Source organism: Alosa alosa, chromosome 21 (genome assembly GCF_017589495.1).
Source record: "Alosa alosa isolate M-15738 ecotype Scorff River chromosome 21, AALO_Geno_1.1, whole genome shotgun sequence".
Classification (NCBI taxonomy): domain Eukaryota; kingdom Metazoa; phylum Chordata; class Actinopteri; order Clupeiformes; family Clupeidae; genus Alosa; species Alosa alosa.
Genome location: NC_063209.1, coordinates 3888801 through 3902574, shown reverse-complemented (window position 1 = coordinate 3902574; position 13774 = coordinate 3888801). Strand labels below are relative to the sequence as shown.

The window sequence follows — 13774 nt, the reverse complement described above, 5'->3', positions numbered from 1 at the left end:
CTTTCACAACAACCTTGAGAGGATTCCTAAAGACCACTGAGCCCTAGCACAAGCCCTACCGAGCCCCAGCACACTTACAAGGTCACCACCATAATTCGATACCGTCAGATATATGACGTCACTTTTAATAATGAAGTCAAGTCTACTATTATTATTAATTCTAGGCTACTTGGGCCTTTTCATATTCCTTTTTTTATTTCTTGTTGCTGTCTGTGAAAAGTTCAGTGTGGTTGGATATGTTGGGTAATTAATGATATTAAAAGCCTCGTGGTCTTTTCATAGTATGGTTAACGTGAGCCCTGGATTTATAATGAAAAAAAAGTTTAAATTTGGTCACATAGGCTACCCTAAGCACAGCCCAGACTAGTAAATTCCTGTTTGAAGTCATTGTTGATATGAACGTAACGGGGTTGGATCACGTCCTGGAGTTTTCCTCCCTCTCTCTCACTCGAGCAGACTTTTAAAGTGCAGACAACGGTCAGATTATTTTTCAGCGGACAAAACCAGCGCACGCACCAGTGCAGGGAGAACGGAGGCACCTACCATTAACACAGTTTCCAATCGGTAAGTTCCTTAACCAACAGCAGCTTTGAAGATTAGGGAGCGAGACAATGTCATCCCCTTATAACAAAAAAATATTATATCTGGCAATATAGTAGGCTATATTCTTTTTTTGTGTTGTCAATCAAAACGTTTGATCACCAAACTCTTAACACATGATATTGCTCTGTTGTATGTCAAAATTGTTTTAAATTAATGGTTTTTGTCTTCTTCTAAAATTATTAACGGTGGAGTAGGCTAAGTAGGCTACAAGAATTTGCTCCAAACAGAGAACAACATATCAGTCACAAAACACTTTGTCATAAAATGGTTTCGATTTCTGACCTTTGGGAAGCATATACTGACAAGTTTAGGGCCACCTGTTTTATGTGATTACTGACCTCAATGTTTAAACATATATTCAGCTTTAAAACTTTACAAAAGTGACCATAACAAAGAGATGTAGCTGTTTATTCTGCCCGTCCTGTTTTTTTTATTTTTTTTTTGTATTATTATTTGCTTCAAGTAAACTTTAAAATAGCCTGCCATTGAGAAGCTTGTGGGAAGTAGCCTACATAGAAAAATAATAAAGAGGACTTTTTAGAACAATGCCTTCATTTTAATGGAATACCTGTGGGTAAGTAGGCCTATAGGCTACATGGTTTTTATCACTTTTGGTGGAGAAAGGTTTTCGTTGGGTAAAATTTGTTTAAGCATCAGGCTATTTTCTATTGGAGAGATAGCTCACCTTTTAGCTAATAATGGGGTCATTTAAGGTTGGGCTCTAAAACATTTGAAACACATTAAGTTCTACATAGCCTTCTATTGTGTATTCAGCCAGATGCATGACATCATCTTTCCTTAGCAACGCTCACCTACACCTGTAAATCGGCAGCAGAAACTGCAGGAGCTCCCTGTTGGTGTGACATCATCTTTCTTGGCAAGAGTATTAATGATGGGTGTGCTGGCTTCAGCTCCCATTTATCATATGCAACTCTAATGTTTATTTTCTCATATGCAACTCTAATGTTTGTTTTGTCATATTCAACTCTAATGTTTGTTTTCCCCTCTAACTGACCAGAACGGTCATGTCCAGGTGACATGTGTCTCTAGTCTCTTATTTCAGCTTTTCATCTGGCAGACAGAAACATGTCCAGTGTGCTAATGCAGAGCTCCAGAGCTGTGCATGTGAGGTTTGAACAGACAGCTTGTTGGCCAGGGCATGGACAGACAGTGAGACATTTGGGACTGTAACTGTGTCTAACGACTGCTAGCCTTTTTTTACAGACTCAGAGAGGGCAATTCATGTGAAACAAAGTTGTGTCTGGAGAATGGGAAAGAATAGTGGGATGAGAACCCTGTTCAGACACATCCCCTTTTCAGCAGCCTGCCTCCCTGACTGACAACTTGATTCTCTAGTCTCCCACTAGAGGGAGCTGTAGAGCACACTCTTGCAGGTCCTAATTAGGTAATGTAGAGCTAAGGGTGGACTTTAGCATTCCCAACAGTGGAGGCAGAGTACAGCATAACACACACACTCCTCCTTTCTCTTTCTCTCTCTCTCTCTCTCTCTTACTCACTCAGATATACAAACTTCAGTCTCTTAGTCGCCCAGCTCAGGTCAACTTTTTGCTCCGTTTGTGTTTGCTCTTGTGCTGCCAGAGCCACCCAGAAAGTCTTGTGCAGTTGAAAGCCAAACTCTTGTTCCGAACACTAGACTAACCCATCTTATGTAACTCTGATGGGTCATTGCAATGGAATTAGGAGAAACTGGGGACTTGCCAGTGAAGATGTCCTGTCAGTCAATCATTATGGACTTGCATGGCAACATCTGGTGACAAAGATTGGTGCATTGTTCCTAACTTGATAAATGTAGTTTGGTGACAGTGGTCTGCTGGTGACAGATGGAGGATGCTGCTCCAATGACAGAATGTCACAGAACTCTGACTCATGCAGACTGTTGTGGTTCCTGGCCCAAAGTTTAGGTGGCTATCTTTGTGTGTGTGTGCATGTGTCCATGTCATTGTGATAAAGGGCAGTAAGTGAGGGGAAGCACTTAATCCCTCTTTTGGTGAGACCACTGGTAAGACCTTTAGCTGCCCTTCAACAAAAAGGAGAGGGGGGGGGGCAGTATGTTTGTGTATCTGCTGGACACGTGTCAAAGGCATTGACTTCCCTGTGATCAGCTCAGCTCCAAGTGAGAGCAGGAGGCTTAGTTGTGTACGGATAAATGGGACCTCTCCTACAGGTCAGTGCAGGAGGCCCTTACAGCCAGTCAGTAAGTGTCCGAGGATGTTGCTCATACAGAATGATGACAGACTGTCAGCACCATCTTCAGAGGTGTCGCTACATTAGAAGGTTATATTGGAGACAGAGATCTACTTGTTGAGTCACTCCTGCACTAATAGCCCCTCTGAAAGATAAGACGAGGTCATCTTTGTAAAAGAGCATCATCCATGAACGGCGAATGATACAACCATCTGATTACTGAACCACACTTTAAATGTCAACCATATGGACAGACTAATGGTGTTTTCTTGTGGTTGCAACTTTTTTTTACCCAATTTAGGCTTGTTCTCAGCATCCCCTGCCTCTGAGGCTCCCATCTGAGACCTGCAAGAGCTCGTAACACATTTTATCCACATTGCTTTGGATGTTGCTTATGCTATGATGTCACTGCAACAGAGACCACAGCTTTGTTCCCCCCACACACTGGCCATATGAGCTCAATCACAGGGTGACTGTGAACAGCAGCTGCACACAAAGCAAAAGTGCTGATGGTGGAGATGGGGCAGCCTGTACTTTCCAGTAATAAAGAAGAGATCCTGTTCCTGTGTGGCTTGGAAAAAAAGGTGCGCCAGGCTTCCTTCCGCGCCTCTTTGTCCGTTCTCCCCCAGCCTTCACATTCCTCTGGACAGACATCACCATCACCTCTGCCCTGCTCGCCCACTCCTCCACTCCCATCACAGGTCACGGAGAGCAGGGGGATGCTGCACCTCTCCAGCCCCAGCTTGGAATCCTCCACTGGCTGCTCGTCATTTACTCGTCACGCTCTGGAAACTCTTTAACTAGCCTATATCATTATAAAACCACCAACCAACTGAGGAAAGAGTCAAGTAAACAAAAAACTGGTCAGTTGGTTACAACGGATCAGTTGTAAAATCACAATCTAGTCGTCACTGTTTATCCTCTGTTGGCAGCACCAGCTGTGTGACCTGACTTTAGTATGAGGTTTAAGACCCGGCAGTTTGCAAATGTACAATAAAAGTGTCTCAGTGAGCGTTAAGATGCTCAGCCACACCCAGCAGTGGGAGAGCATGCCGCCGCAGTGCTCCAACACCAGGCCACAGGGAGACGTGGGAAAGCGCTGGGAACCACCCGCTGAACTCAGTGCTGTTTTGCTCCTTTCATTTGGTTTGGTTCCTCAACCCGTTCCAAGCTTTTGATAAGTGGGCCCTGTTGGAAATAGCTGATCCATTTGTGAGGATCGTTTGAAAGGGCACGTATCTCAGCTCCAGTGGGTCTCTGGGAGAAAAACCCATTTGAGACCGCATATTTGGAGAGTCTAAATTCTTGCTTCTAAATTCTGGACATCCATCATCTCCATAATCCTTGCGACTGTAGCCCAGATGTTACCCCTCAGTATGTGATTGGCCATGTGAGACTTATAGCCTGGTCTGCTCCTCATCAACCTCTCTCTCTCTCTCTCTCTCTCTCCCTCTCTCACTCTATCGGCTGTGCTGGAGGGGCCAGATAAGAGGGGCTGTGTGTGTGCAGATGCTGTCACGATGAGTAAGCGTGGCTATTTCAGGCGTCCATAAGAGCCCAGGCCTGAGGGACAGCAGGTGGGCCAAAAGGGCCTGCATTCCACCTATATTGTCCATCAGGCCAGCCAGTCTAGCACAACACAACAGAAACAGAAACACAGCCAATGAATCAATCCTATAAATGTCAACAAAGCACAGGGACAGCAATGTTGTTTTGACATGCACACCGTTGACAAACTGTGACAGTTGGACGTTTCACCACCAACTGTTGAAGGAGCTTGTGTTTTAACGCTACAAGAGTTTAAGGGACTAGTCGACTGCTTCATCAGTTGTTAGTAGACGGCTCCAGGCAGCGAGGGACACAATCCCCAGGCTGCTTAGGTCATCCCAGCATCTGCTGACCGAAGAGAGAACAGCAGAAGACGTATAGTGGGAGGAGGAGAGGTGCAGGCATGCCAGAGTGGATGAAAGCATTCCAGGAGAATGTAGAGGTCTGACTTGGGGTGGGGTGGGATGAGGGAGAGAGTGCGCTGGTCCGGCGCATACAGGACTGGACTCGGCCTCCTATAGAGGCGTCCTCCAGAAGGCATGGTGGCCATGGCGCCTGTCTGCTGATTTCAACCTCACAGTGGGATTAGTATAATTGAGTCACAAATTATACCACTGACAGATGCTTAGCCCTCTGTAATGAAGCAGAGACGAAACTGGCCATTCTAACCAAATGTCTGACATAAACAACATCATGCAGCATTGTTCCCCAGGCTGTGGACTTCATAAAATGGAGACTGTGTACATGGAAAACTCATTAGTCCCGATGAACAGCCATGACGGCTGTTTACTCAGGTCAGTAATTACAAGCTTTAAGGCCAGCCCTGTTTACGATACTAATCTAGCTTCTCTCTACGAGTACAGTATATGAAAAACAACTGGTGGATTACAGACAGGATGGTACATTTAGTGCCCCGAGTCCTTTTCCTGTATACAGAGGGGCTAAGGCTTCACAATCAACTCCATCCCAGAAGCGTGTGGTTTCATGAGCACAGACAGCGTTGCGCCTCACTCCCTTTATGGAAGTATTTTCACCCAGGGTCAAGCGCTGCCTGGGAGGGGTGTTCAGCATTGAGAAATGAGGTGGTGGCGCTTTTTTCTCCTCTGCTCTTTTCTTTCCGGCTTAATCTCAAACCGATTTGTGTGCAACAAGCAGAACTTTGGCATGAATCACGGCAGGCATAGTTTTCGACACACATCACCAGTTCGCCAGAAAACAACCCCATAAACCTGGTGTTTTTTAAATGAGAAATGAGATACCAGCATAAATCTGAACGAGAATGGAAATTCAAACAGCCCACCACAATAGAAAAGTTGGTGCATGAGGGGTAAAAATAGATCACTTGTGGCCTTCATTTTCTAAGCACTTACATTTTATTTGGAGAACTTACAATGGTTCATTCAAGACAAAGTCTAACCATATGCTGAAAACAGTTGAGAAAGATGAGAAATGAAAGCATTTCATAACATTAAAACATGAACAAAGCCTCACTCTTAGGGCCAGTGAACACATTTTCTGTTAGCACTTCATACATCGCCAGTGTCTAGATGAGGAAAGCAGGTGATTTCTCAGCAGAACAGATCTCTGATGAGTATCACCACGGGGTAGCGGATGAAGGAGAGCTAAGCGATGTCCTGGAAATCTCCATCAGGCCGCTACGCCACAGCTGGTGGAGTTTGGGAGACCCTGAGGCGAAGGAGCGGAGAAATTCCTGGAGAGCACCAGGAGATGGCTGAGCCGTCTCAGCTGAGCTGATGTGTTTGAGCTGCGCTGCAGGGCTCTGCTGCCGTCCCCTGTGGCTGATTTAGGAAAAGTCATGTGTAGGACAGGAACATTGAGGCAGACAAGAAGTCCCTTGAGGGACCTACGCATATTATACTGTACACCTCAAAAAGTGCTGTGGAACAGTCATTTCATTTTGGATAACAGGCAGACAAACTCAGTCTGGTCTCTGGTCCCTGCAGGCCATGCTCACTTAACAATCTGCAGATCTAGACTGTCTGGCTGGGTGACAGTAATTTCATTGATTGATGTTTATCTACAGTATGGAGCACTGTGGTACATCCATGACACACTTTATAGTATGCTGATGTAAACAGTCAAAGATCAATTCCCTAGAAGAGTAATTAGTGCTGAACAAACATTTGTGATGGTGAGTCTGTGGGAGGATTTATAAACTGGACGGACTGTGTTATGACTACGTGCTGTTTAGCAGTCGTTGTGGTCCAGCCTCCCTGTGGTTCTGGTGCAGTGTAATGGCAGAGCTGCCTCTCAGCCGTGTGCACGCGCGAGTGCCAGAGGAAGCTGATCCCCCTCTGGGTCTCCATCTTCATTCCAGCCTTTTCAATTCACTCTCTTTTCGCCTTTGATGTCACACCAGCGGAATTCCATCCCACTTCATCCACTCATCCCCTGGTTGTCCACCCTGCCCCCCAATACTCTAGGGACCACACACCCCCTAAAATGGCATGGGCAGTTCTTGGTCAGCCTGTTGGGGCATCAGGGGCAGGACATGGGGTTGAGGGGTATATATGGGTGTCCGTAGCATCGCGGAGTGCATGTCACTTTGTGGATAGCGTCTCGTCTCTCTCCATCACCGTCTGCCTCAGCGCTCTTTCCTGGACTTAACCATGACGTTCTTCAGACACTCAGGTAAAGATGCTGTTCTGCTGATTGTAGGAGACCATCAGGTGTCTGAGGTAACGTGTAGGTTTTCAGGGCAAAGGGAACTTGTTCTGCTGTATTGTTCTCTCTTGGAACAGGGAATAGAGCTGCTTACTGTCCTGAGTTGGAGATCTGAACTGAATATTGGATGTCTACTTGTCAGGTCAAACATAAAACATTAGGGCTATTTGACTTGGTTTGGTAAAGATGGGATAAACCATCCACAAGGCTGCTCAAAACTAATGTCACATTCCTGGTATATTCTAGTATATATTACATCATTTTGGACATGTAAGTATATTTTTCAGACGTGTGCCATTATGTAGATAGGACAGTGTTAAGAGACAGGAAGTGAGTGGGAGAGAGAGATAGGGCGGCATGGGGAAATGAGCGAAGGTCGGAATCCACCCTGGGGGTCCGCATGGGCCCTGAGACCTGATGATGTCTGCCCCTTGTAGCTCCCTTTCTGTCTGACTTGGACAAATCCTCTTTCTCTCCCCTAATGTCACTCCTGTCGGCCTGAGGTGGGATTATTCCTGTCAGACACGCTTTCATTCACTCTGCCCTGGCACCTTGCCACCTCACAGTTCTGTTCAATCCCTCACTGACCTTTTCGAAATGCCTGGACCTCCCTTCAGGGGACAGAATGGTACACTCCTGCCCTCTGCTCTGACCAGGCTGAAGGCACATGCCAGTGGTATTAGAGAGGAGCAGCTGTGGACGGAGCCTACCTCCAGAGGCTTAGTGGGGGAGCCACAGCGGTCAGGTCAGAGGAATGGCCCCCTATATTGTGGACAGTTGGTATAGGAGCAACTGGTAGTTGCCCAAGTTAGGGGTGCTACAGAAAAAGGGTTGAGTATGATGGGTTTTATTGTTAAAAGAACAAACATCATATCCATGCTGTCCGCTTGGGTGCACTAGGCCTTTATCTATTTATTGATTTCACTTGATATGTTTCACTTTTTATGTTCATCAACACAACCCTACTGGGAATAGTAACAAAACATCCAGAGCAACACCAGTTGGACGCAGATCTAATCTGCAGGAGATGTCTTGGATTTGTCCCTTCCTTATAGCGTAGTGCTGTGGATCCCTGGAGCTCACCTGAGAGCTCCTTTGTAAGATGCTACTGTGAGCCTCTACACACACACACACACACACACACACACACACACACACACAGCAGCGGCCTGAGGACAAGCCATTGAGGCGGTCTCCTGATAAATGACTGACCAAAATAGCAGCCAGTTGTTTAAACAAACATCCCCATGGTAACCGGAGATAAATGTCATTCCACTGTCACTCCACATTCATTTGAGTCTTGTTGGACGCAATGGATTAGGAGAGACACGCAGCATTCTGTCATGCTGTAAAGGTCAGTGACAAATTATACACACACGTCCTACCTAGCGCAGTGAGTCAGAGGTCTGCTGATGTTGGATTGAGCCTCTGACTATGAGGACTGGAATGACAAAAAGGAGCTCCACTCCAGACCCAGCAGGGCACCGAACTCAACAGGCCCTCAAGGACCCATTTCCTGGGCCAGGTTTCCTGAAATTTCCAAACTGAATGGACACTCTAGATTTGCAGACCGATACATATCAGCATCAGGCCTAATCCCCGTCTGGGAAAGTGGCCCAGAATGTTGGGCTGTGCTCTTTAAGCGGCATGCTATTCCATGAGAATACATCCATCTGATACCCCAAACCCAAACTCATTTTGCACACTGACACTGGCTATGTGACCTTGGCCGTGACTCTGGCTGTCCACCATTTTTTTTCCCACTGGGAGCAGATTCCCTGGTTTTCTGTCTGGCCGGCCGGTCCACCTCTCTCGCTGGCTCTTCAGATGGAAGCTGTGGAATGTTAAAGAGTGGAACAGCGGGCAGCCCCAGGGAGCTGTGTTTACATGATGGCCAGTGATAGGTGATAGGACAGAGCCAGATAAAAACAAAACAACGGGATGGGACGACTTGTCCCCATCTTTCTAAAAATGTGGCAACACACATAAGCTGTGAAACGCCTCCATGCTGGCTGGCCGTGACATGACTTCATACAACGGAGGCCCGCATCTGAACAGACGCCTTTTCACACACACACACACACAAGTTGTTTGGCATGCTGTTGCTAGGCTGCATTTGCTTACCGTGCCGTGAACAGGGGCTGCTGCCGTGAGGGATAAAAAGTGGCCAATCTGCACAGCCACAGGGGAGCTCTTCAAAGAGCGGAGTTGAGTTGAGTCACAGACAGGCTCCTGATTTAGCCCTGCTGGGGGGAACAGCTTTAGGGGGTCTGTATTAGCGTTACAAACTCAACAGTGTCCTACAACTCTTTCACTGTAGCCATTATCTTCTATGAGAGCTTCTCAGTGTGTGGGTTTGATTACCGTGTAGGCGAGAATAACACTAAGAGTGTGGCCTGTGATACATACTATATATTTGAAAAGCCCCTTAAACTTTTGTCTTGCCTTTAGATTACATACTACACACAAATAGATGGATCAGCAGGAGCACCACCAAAAGGAAAATTTGAGACTATAGTGCCCCCTTGTGGGTGTTGTGGGAACACCTCATTGGATGTCAACTTCATTCTCTTTAAACCAAGTCATAGAATATGAATATTACTTAATAGGACCTCAGCTAATTTGCCAGATAGGTGTACCCATTCCACATCCATCAAACTGATTGGTGTACCCATTCCACATCTATCAAACTGAACGATCCTGTGGTGCTTTGCAGTTGAAATAATAACTTCTTCATGCTGAACTGTTTCCATGTCTGTCTATTCCTACAGGGCCACGTCACTATCTCAGTGCTACGATGACTGACCGCTTTGACTGTTTCTACTGCCGTGACAACTTGCAGGGGAAGAAGTACGTCAACAAGGACAGCAAGCATGTCTGCGTGCGCTGTTTCGACAAGCTCTGTGCCAACTCCTGTGCCGAATGCCGCCGCCCCATTGGTGCAGATGCCAAGGTGGGAGGTCACCTCTGTTAGGACCTTCATTTCCTCTCTGTTAACACCAGTCATCTAGCTGTGCTGTCTCACTGTTCTTCTCCTCACCTCCCCTAGGAGTTGAATCACAAGAACCGTCACTGGCATGAGGACTGCTTCCGCTGTGCCAAGTGCTACAAGCCCCTGGCAAATGAGCCCTTCTGTGCTCGGGATGATGGCAAGATCATGTGTGGCAAGTGCAACTCCCGTGAAGAAGGTGCTCGGTGCCAGGCCTGTTACAAGGTCGTTATGCCAGGTCTGTACAGCTCATTCAGTCAACAGGGGACCGGCATGTCCTCTGATGTGACTTTCAGTCAGTTTTCACCATTAACTCTACTTGCTTACAAGTATGAACAGCCACATACTGTAGAAAACAAAGGGACTGTCCTTGAAGTGTAGCCTACTCTCTTTCCCAGATCTGCATCTTTAGTTAGATCATTCTTGGTTCTTGGTGTTCTCTTTTTAAAGGCACCCAGAATGTGGAGTACAAGAACAAAGTGTGGCATGAGGAGTGCTTCACCTGCTTCGAGTGCAAGAAGCCAATTGGCTCGAATAGCTTCCTGAACAAGGGCGACGACATCTATTGTGCCCCTTGCCATGAGAAGAAGTTTGCCAAGCACTGTTTTGGCTGCAAGCAGGTAACTTCTCAAAAACTGTAAAACAAACACATGGAGGAGCTGTGGAGCCAGCAACAGTATCCTACACCTCACACAGGCCCAGGGTCCAGGAGGACACAGACTCAAGTGTGGCCTGAGGTCATCTCTCTCCCAATAATTTACCCTCTACTCTTCACTGCTCTACTAATTAAGGCTAGAAAAGCCCCAAAACATCTAAAAGAAACACATACACACACGCACAGACTCTAAAGCTAGCATACATGTGCCTTAACCAGCCCTTCTTAGGCTAAAGACTTTGTGGTATTGCAACCCCTGTTCCCCCTAGGCCATCACCTCTGGTGGGATCAGCTACCAGAACCAGCCCTGGCATGCCGAGTGCTTTGTGTGCCGCACCTGCAAGAAGGCTCTAGCGGGAGCCTCCTTCACCTCCCATGAGGATGCGGTCTACTGCGTGGACTGCTACAAGACCTCTGTGGCCAAGAAGTGCAATGGATGCCAGAATCCTATTACAGGTACTACATATAATATAATATATACATAACATAATATACACTGCTCAAAAAAATGAAGGGAACACTTACAGCTTTCCACAATTGTTAAAACACATTTTTGAAACCTTCCCCCTTTTTCTCCATTCTCAAACTAGTCACAGAATGTCAGACAGTTCTTGCAAAATAAAACACTAGCCTCAAAAGTTTTACTTGTGCTTGTCCAGTGTCAGAGTAACGATCCAGTGTATTATTGAAGTGTTCCCTTAATTGTTTTGAGCAGTATATATATATAATGCCTCCAAATATTGTTGATTAAAAAGACCAATACATGATACATGTGTTTGGAGCATCAGGGTCTGAAGCCTACAGAAGATGTAGACTCACAGGCAGCATGGCTTGTCAGTCTCTAAATGTGTTCACCTGAAAAAAATAATTCTTCGTCTTCTTCAGGATTTGGCAGGGGCACCAATGTGGTGAACTACGAGGGCCACTCTTGGCATGAATATTGCTTCAACTGCAAGAAGTGCTCCCTGTCTCTGGCCAATAAGCGCTTTGTGCTGAATGGAGAGGACATCTACTGCCCTGACTGCGCCAAGAAGCTGTGAAGTACCAGTGGGATATCAAAGGTCCAGTCAGATGGGATTCAGCAGAGTGATGAAATAGAGGAGTTAACACTTGTAATCTAAAGCATCTTTATGTTTAAGCTGCAGTGCAAAATCAATGGGCGACAAAATGGAATAAGTAGCAATAAGATGTACTATGCAGATTCAACTGGGAGATGAATGAACTTAAGGGTCATCTCAACGCAACATGTATTTCTGCGTTTTAAACTTCGAAACCAGCATCAGAAAGATCTGATGGCCATTAAAATAATGTTTTTTTGTTTTTCAATTAATGAACAGAAGCAATATGCTTTTAGACCTACAATAAGTCAGTGCTTTTAGAGGCTTTGCTTAAGCTCTGAAACCTTTTTGTCATATTTGAGAAGAGGTTCAATGGAAGATTTAAGTAACGCAGTCAAAGTATAGATGCTAGGCTCACATATACACTTCTGTATGCCAAACATGTATTAATGCTTCTGGAGTGGACTTGTCTTTTGTGTGTGGGATATGAGAATGCTGCAGTGTGGCTTCCATCTGATGAACAGGGATTCACCATTACTCACACAACATGAGAAATGCTAAGAAAAACAAAATACATTGTGTTTCACGGAGTTCAATAAAATCTACCTAAAGCTTTCACATCTCATTTCTTTTATTTACATAATGCTAATTTGCACAAAAGACACAAACACTCAAGTTTTATCTTGCAAAACTTTATTTTAACAGTTTTATCCAGTACACTTTAGATATATTTACAAATATAATTTTATGGATAGGGCCGTATTTAGACCTGAACAGCTCTTCAGAAGCAAATTCTCCTCATGGCCCAAGTCAGGTAGAGTGATTGTCATGGCCGAGGTAAGCACATGTGACTTGCTGCTTTAGCAATTATATGAAAATAAAAATCGGTCCTACTCTTTAACCTAAGGCACTGTTCTATCCTACTGCTGGAACAACTAGGAGATGGAGAACAGTTAGCTTTAAATTCAAGTTCATAGCATAGAGGGAGTACAAGGTTCTTCATCATCCGCCACTATCACCGTCTGACATCAGTAGTGCTGATCTCATGTAAAGCTCAAGCATACCTACCAACATACACGCACACACACACAGTACAGACTTTACTGGCGGACTAAGGAGCCCACAGCATGACTTCGGGCACTTAGGGTGGCTAACACATTCTCACCTCAGGGGTACTAAAAGGACTCAAAGGCCAAGAGAGAGAGAGGGAGTGACCGGCAGCCAACGCAGTCATCATCCCCATCCCCTCAGGCAAGCACACTCGCTTCTCCTCCCACCTCCAGTAAAACCCAGAACACTGTTCTCCTCCACGCCACCAGCCTCCGGCCACTGGAGGCCTGCAATGGACCCACAGTGCAAAAATGTCTAGGCCTCGTCAAACGTCTCGTTTCATTCAGATGCACGAAAGGAATCTAGCAGATCTGAAGCGGTCTATACAGGTCACATGTCGCAAGAAGAGTGGAGCAATAACGACCAGCAGCGGTCACACGCACACATACACACACAACCGGTTTTAAATAGTTGAAATTCTTAGTTTTCATTAATAACACACAACATAACCTACAGGACCCTGATGTACTGATCTGTTTGAGCCTTTAGTATTTACAGATAGAGATTGATTAAAATATGACAGAAGCAAATGAGCAACATTCCGCTCAGACTATTAAGGGTCCCCAAACACAGTCAAGCACAAACCAATCAAAGCGCGAGAAAGTTCAAGATATTCACTTTTCCTGACAACCAAATTAAACATGGACGCCAGGATTGGTCAAAAAACACCCAATGGCCCTGTGCTATCGTCTACCCTTTACTCGGCAACTAACATGTGAAGCTGTGACTCAGTCCACCAAGGCCACAATCATCCGCATCCAACGCAACCGTCTCCAATCTGACTTCCACACATGCAAATTCTGAAAAGACCTTTTGACCACTCCAGTCAGTGTGGGCTTCTAACCCAGACCTTACAGAGCAAACCAGCACAACCTGTAAACTTAACAGCACTTTCTGTCTACATCCTCATTCCCCTCAGAC

The 13774-nt window shown here is 45.7% G+C and overlaps 1 protein-coding gene across 2 annotated transcripts; it reads left to right on the top strand.

Moving 5' to 3' along the window:
- The first annotated feature begins 444 nt into the window (after positions 1–444).
- Positions 445–12358, top strand: fhl1a (four and a half LIM domains 1a). 2 transcript variants are annotated; one of them, XM_048230694.1, is made up of 6 exons: positions 445–564; positions 9813–9994; positions 10091–10268; positions 10481–10650; positions 10955–11141; positions 11571–12358. In XM_048230694.1, the coding sequence occupies exons 2-6, from the start codon at positions 9839–9841 to the stop codon at positions 11723–11725; spliced, it is 846 nt and encodes a 281-aa protein (XP_048086651.1). In that variant the 5' UTR covers positions 445–564; positions 9813–9838; the 3' UTR covers positions 11726–12358. The 2 variants fall into 2 exon arrangements, with proteins under 2 accessions (XP_048086651.1, XP_048086650.1); XM_048230693.1 differs by lacking the exon at positions 445–564 and adding an exon at positions 6930–7008.
- Positions 12359–13774: the final 1416 nt, after the last annotated feature.

What these genes read in the sequence shown, in the direction of transcription:
- fhl1a (XM_048230693.1), top strand. Translation starts at nt 6,987, where the DNA reads ATGACGTTCTTCAGACACTCAG. An exon ending in GACGTTCTTCAGACACTCAG is followed by an intron (nt 7,009 to 9,812) that starts GTAAAGATGCTG and finishes CTATTCCTACAG; the next exon opens with GGCCACGTCACTATCTCAGT. An exon ending in TTACAAGGTCGTTATGCCAG is followed by an intron (nt 10,269 to 10,480) that starts GTCTGTACAGCT and finishes CTCTTTTTAAAG; the next exon opens with GCACCCAGAATGTGGAGTAC.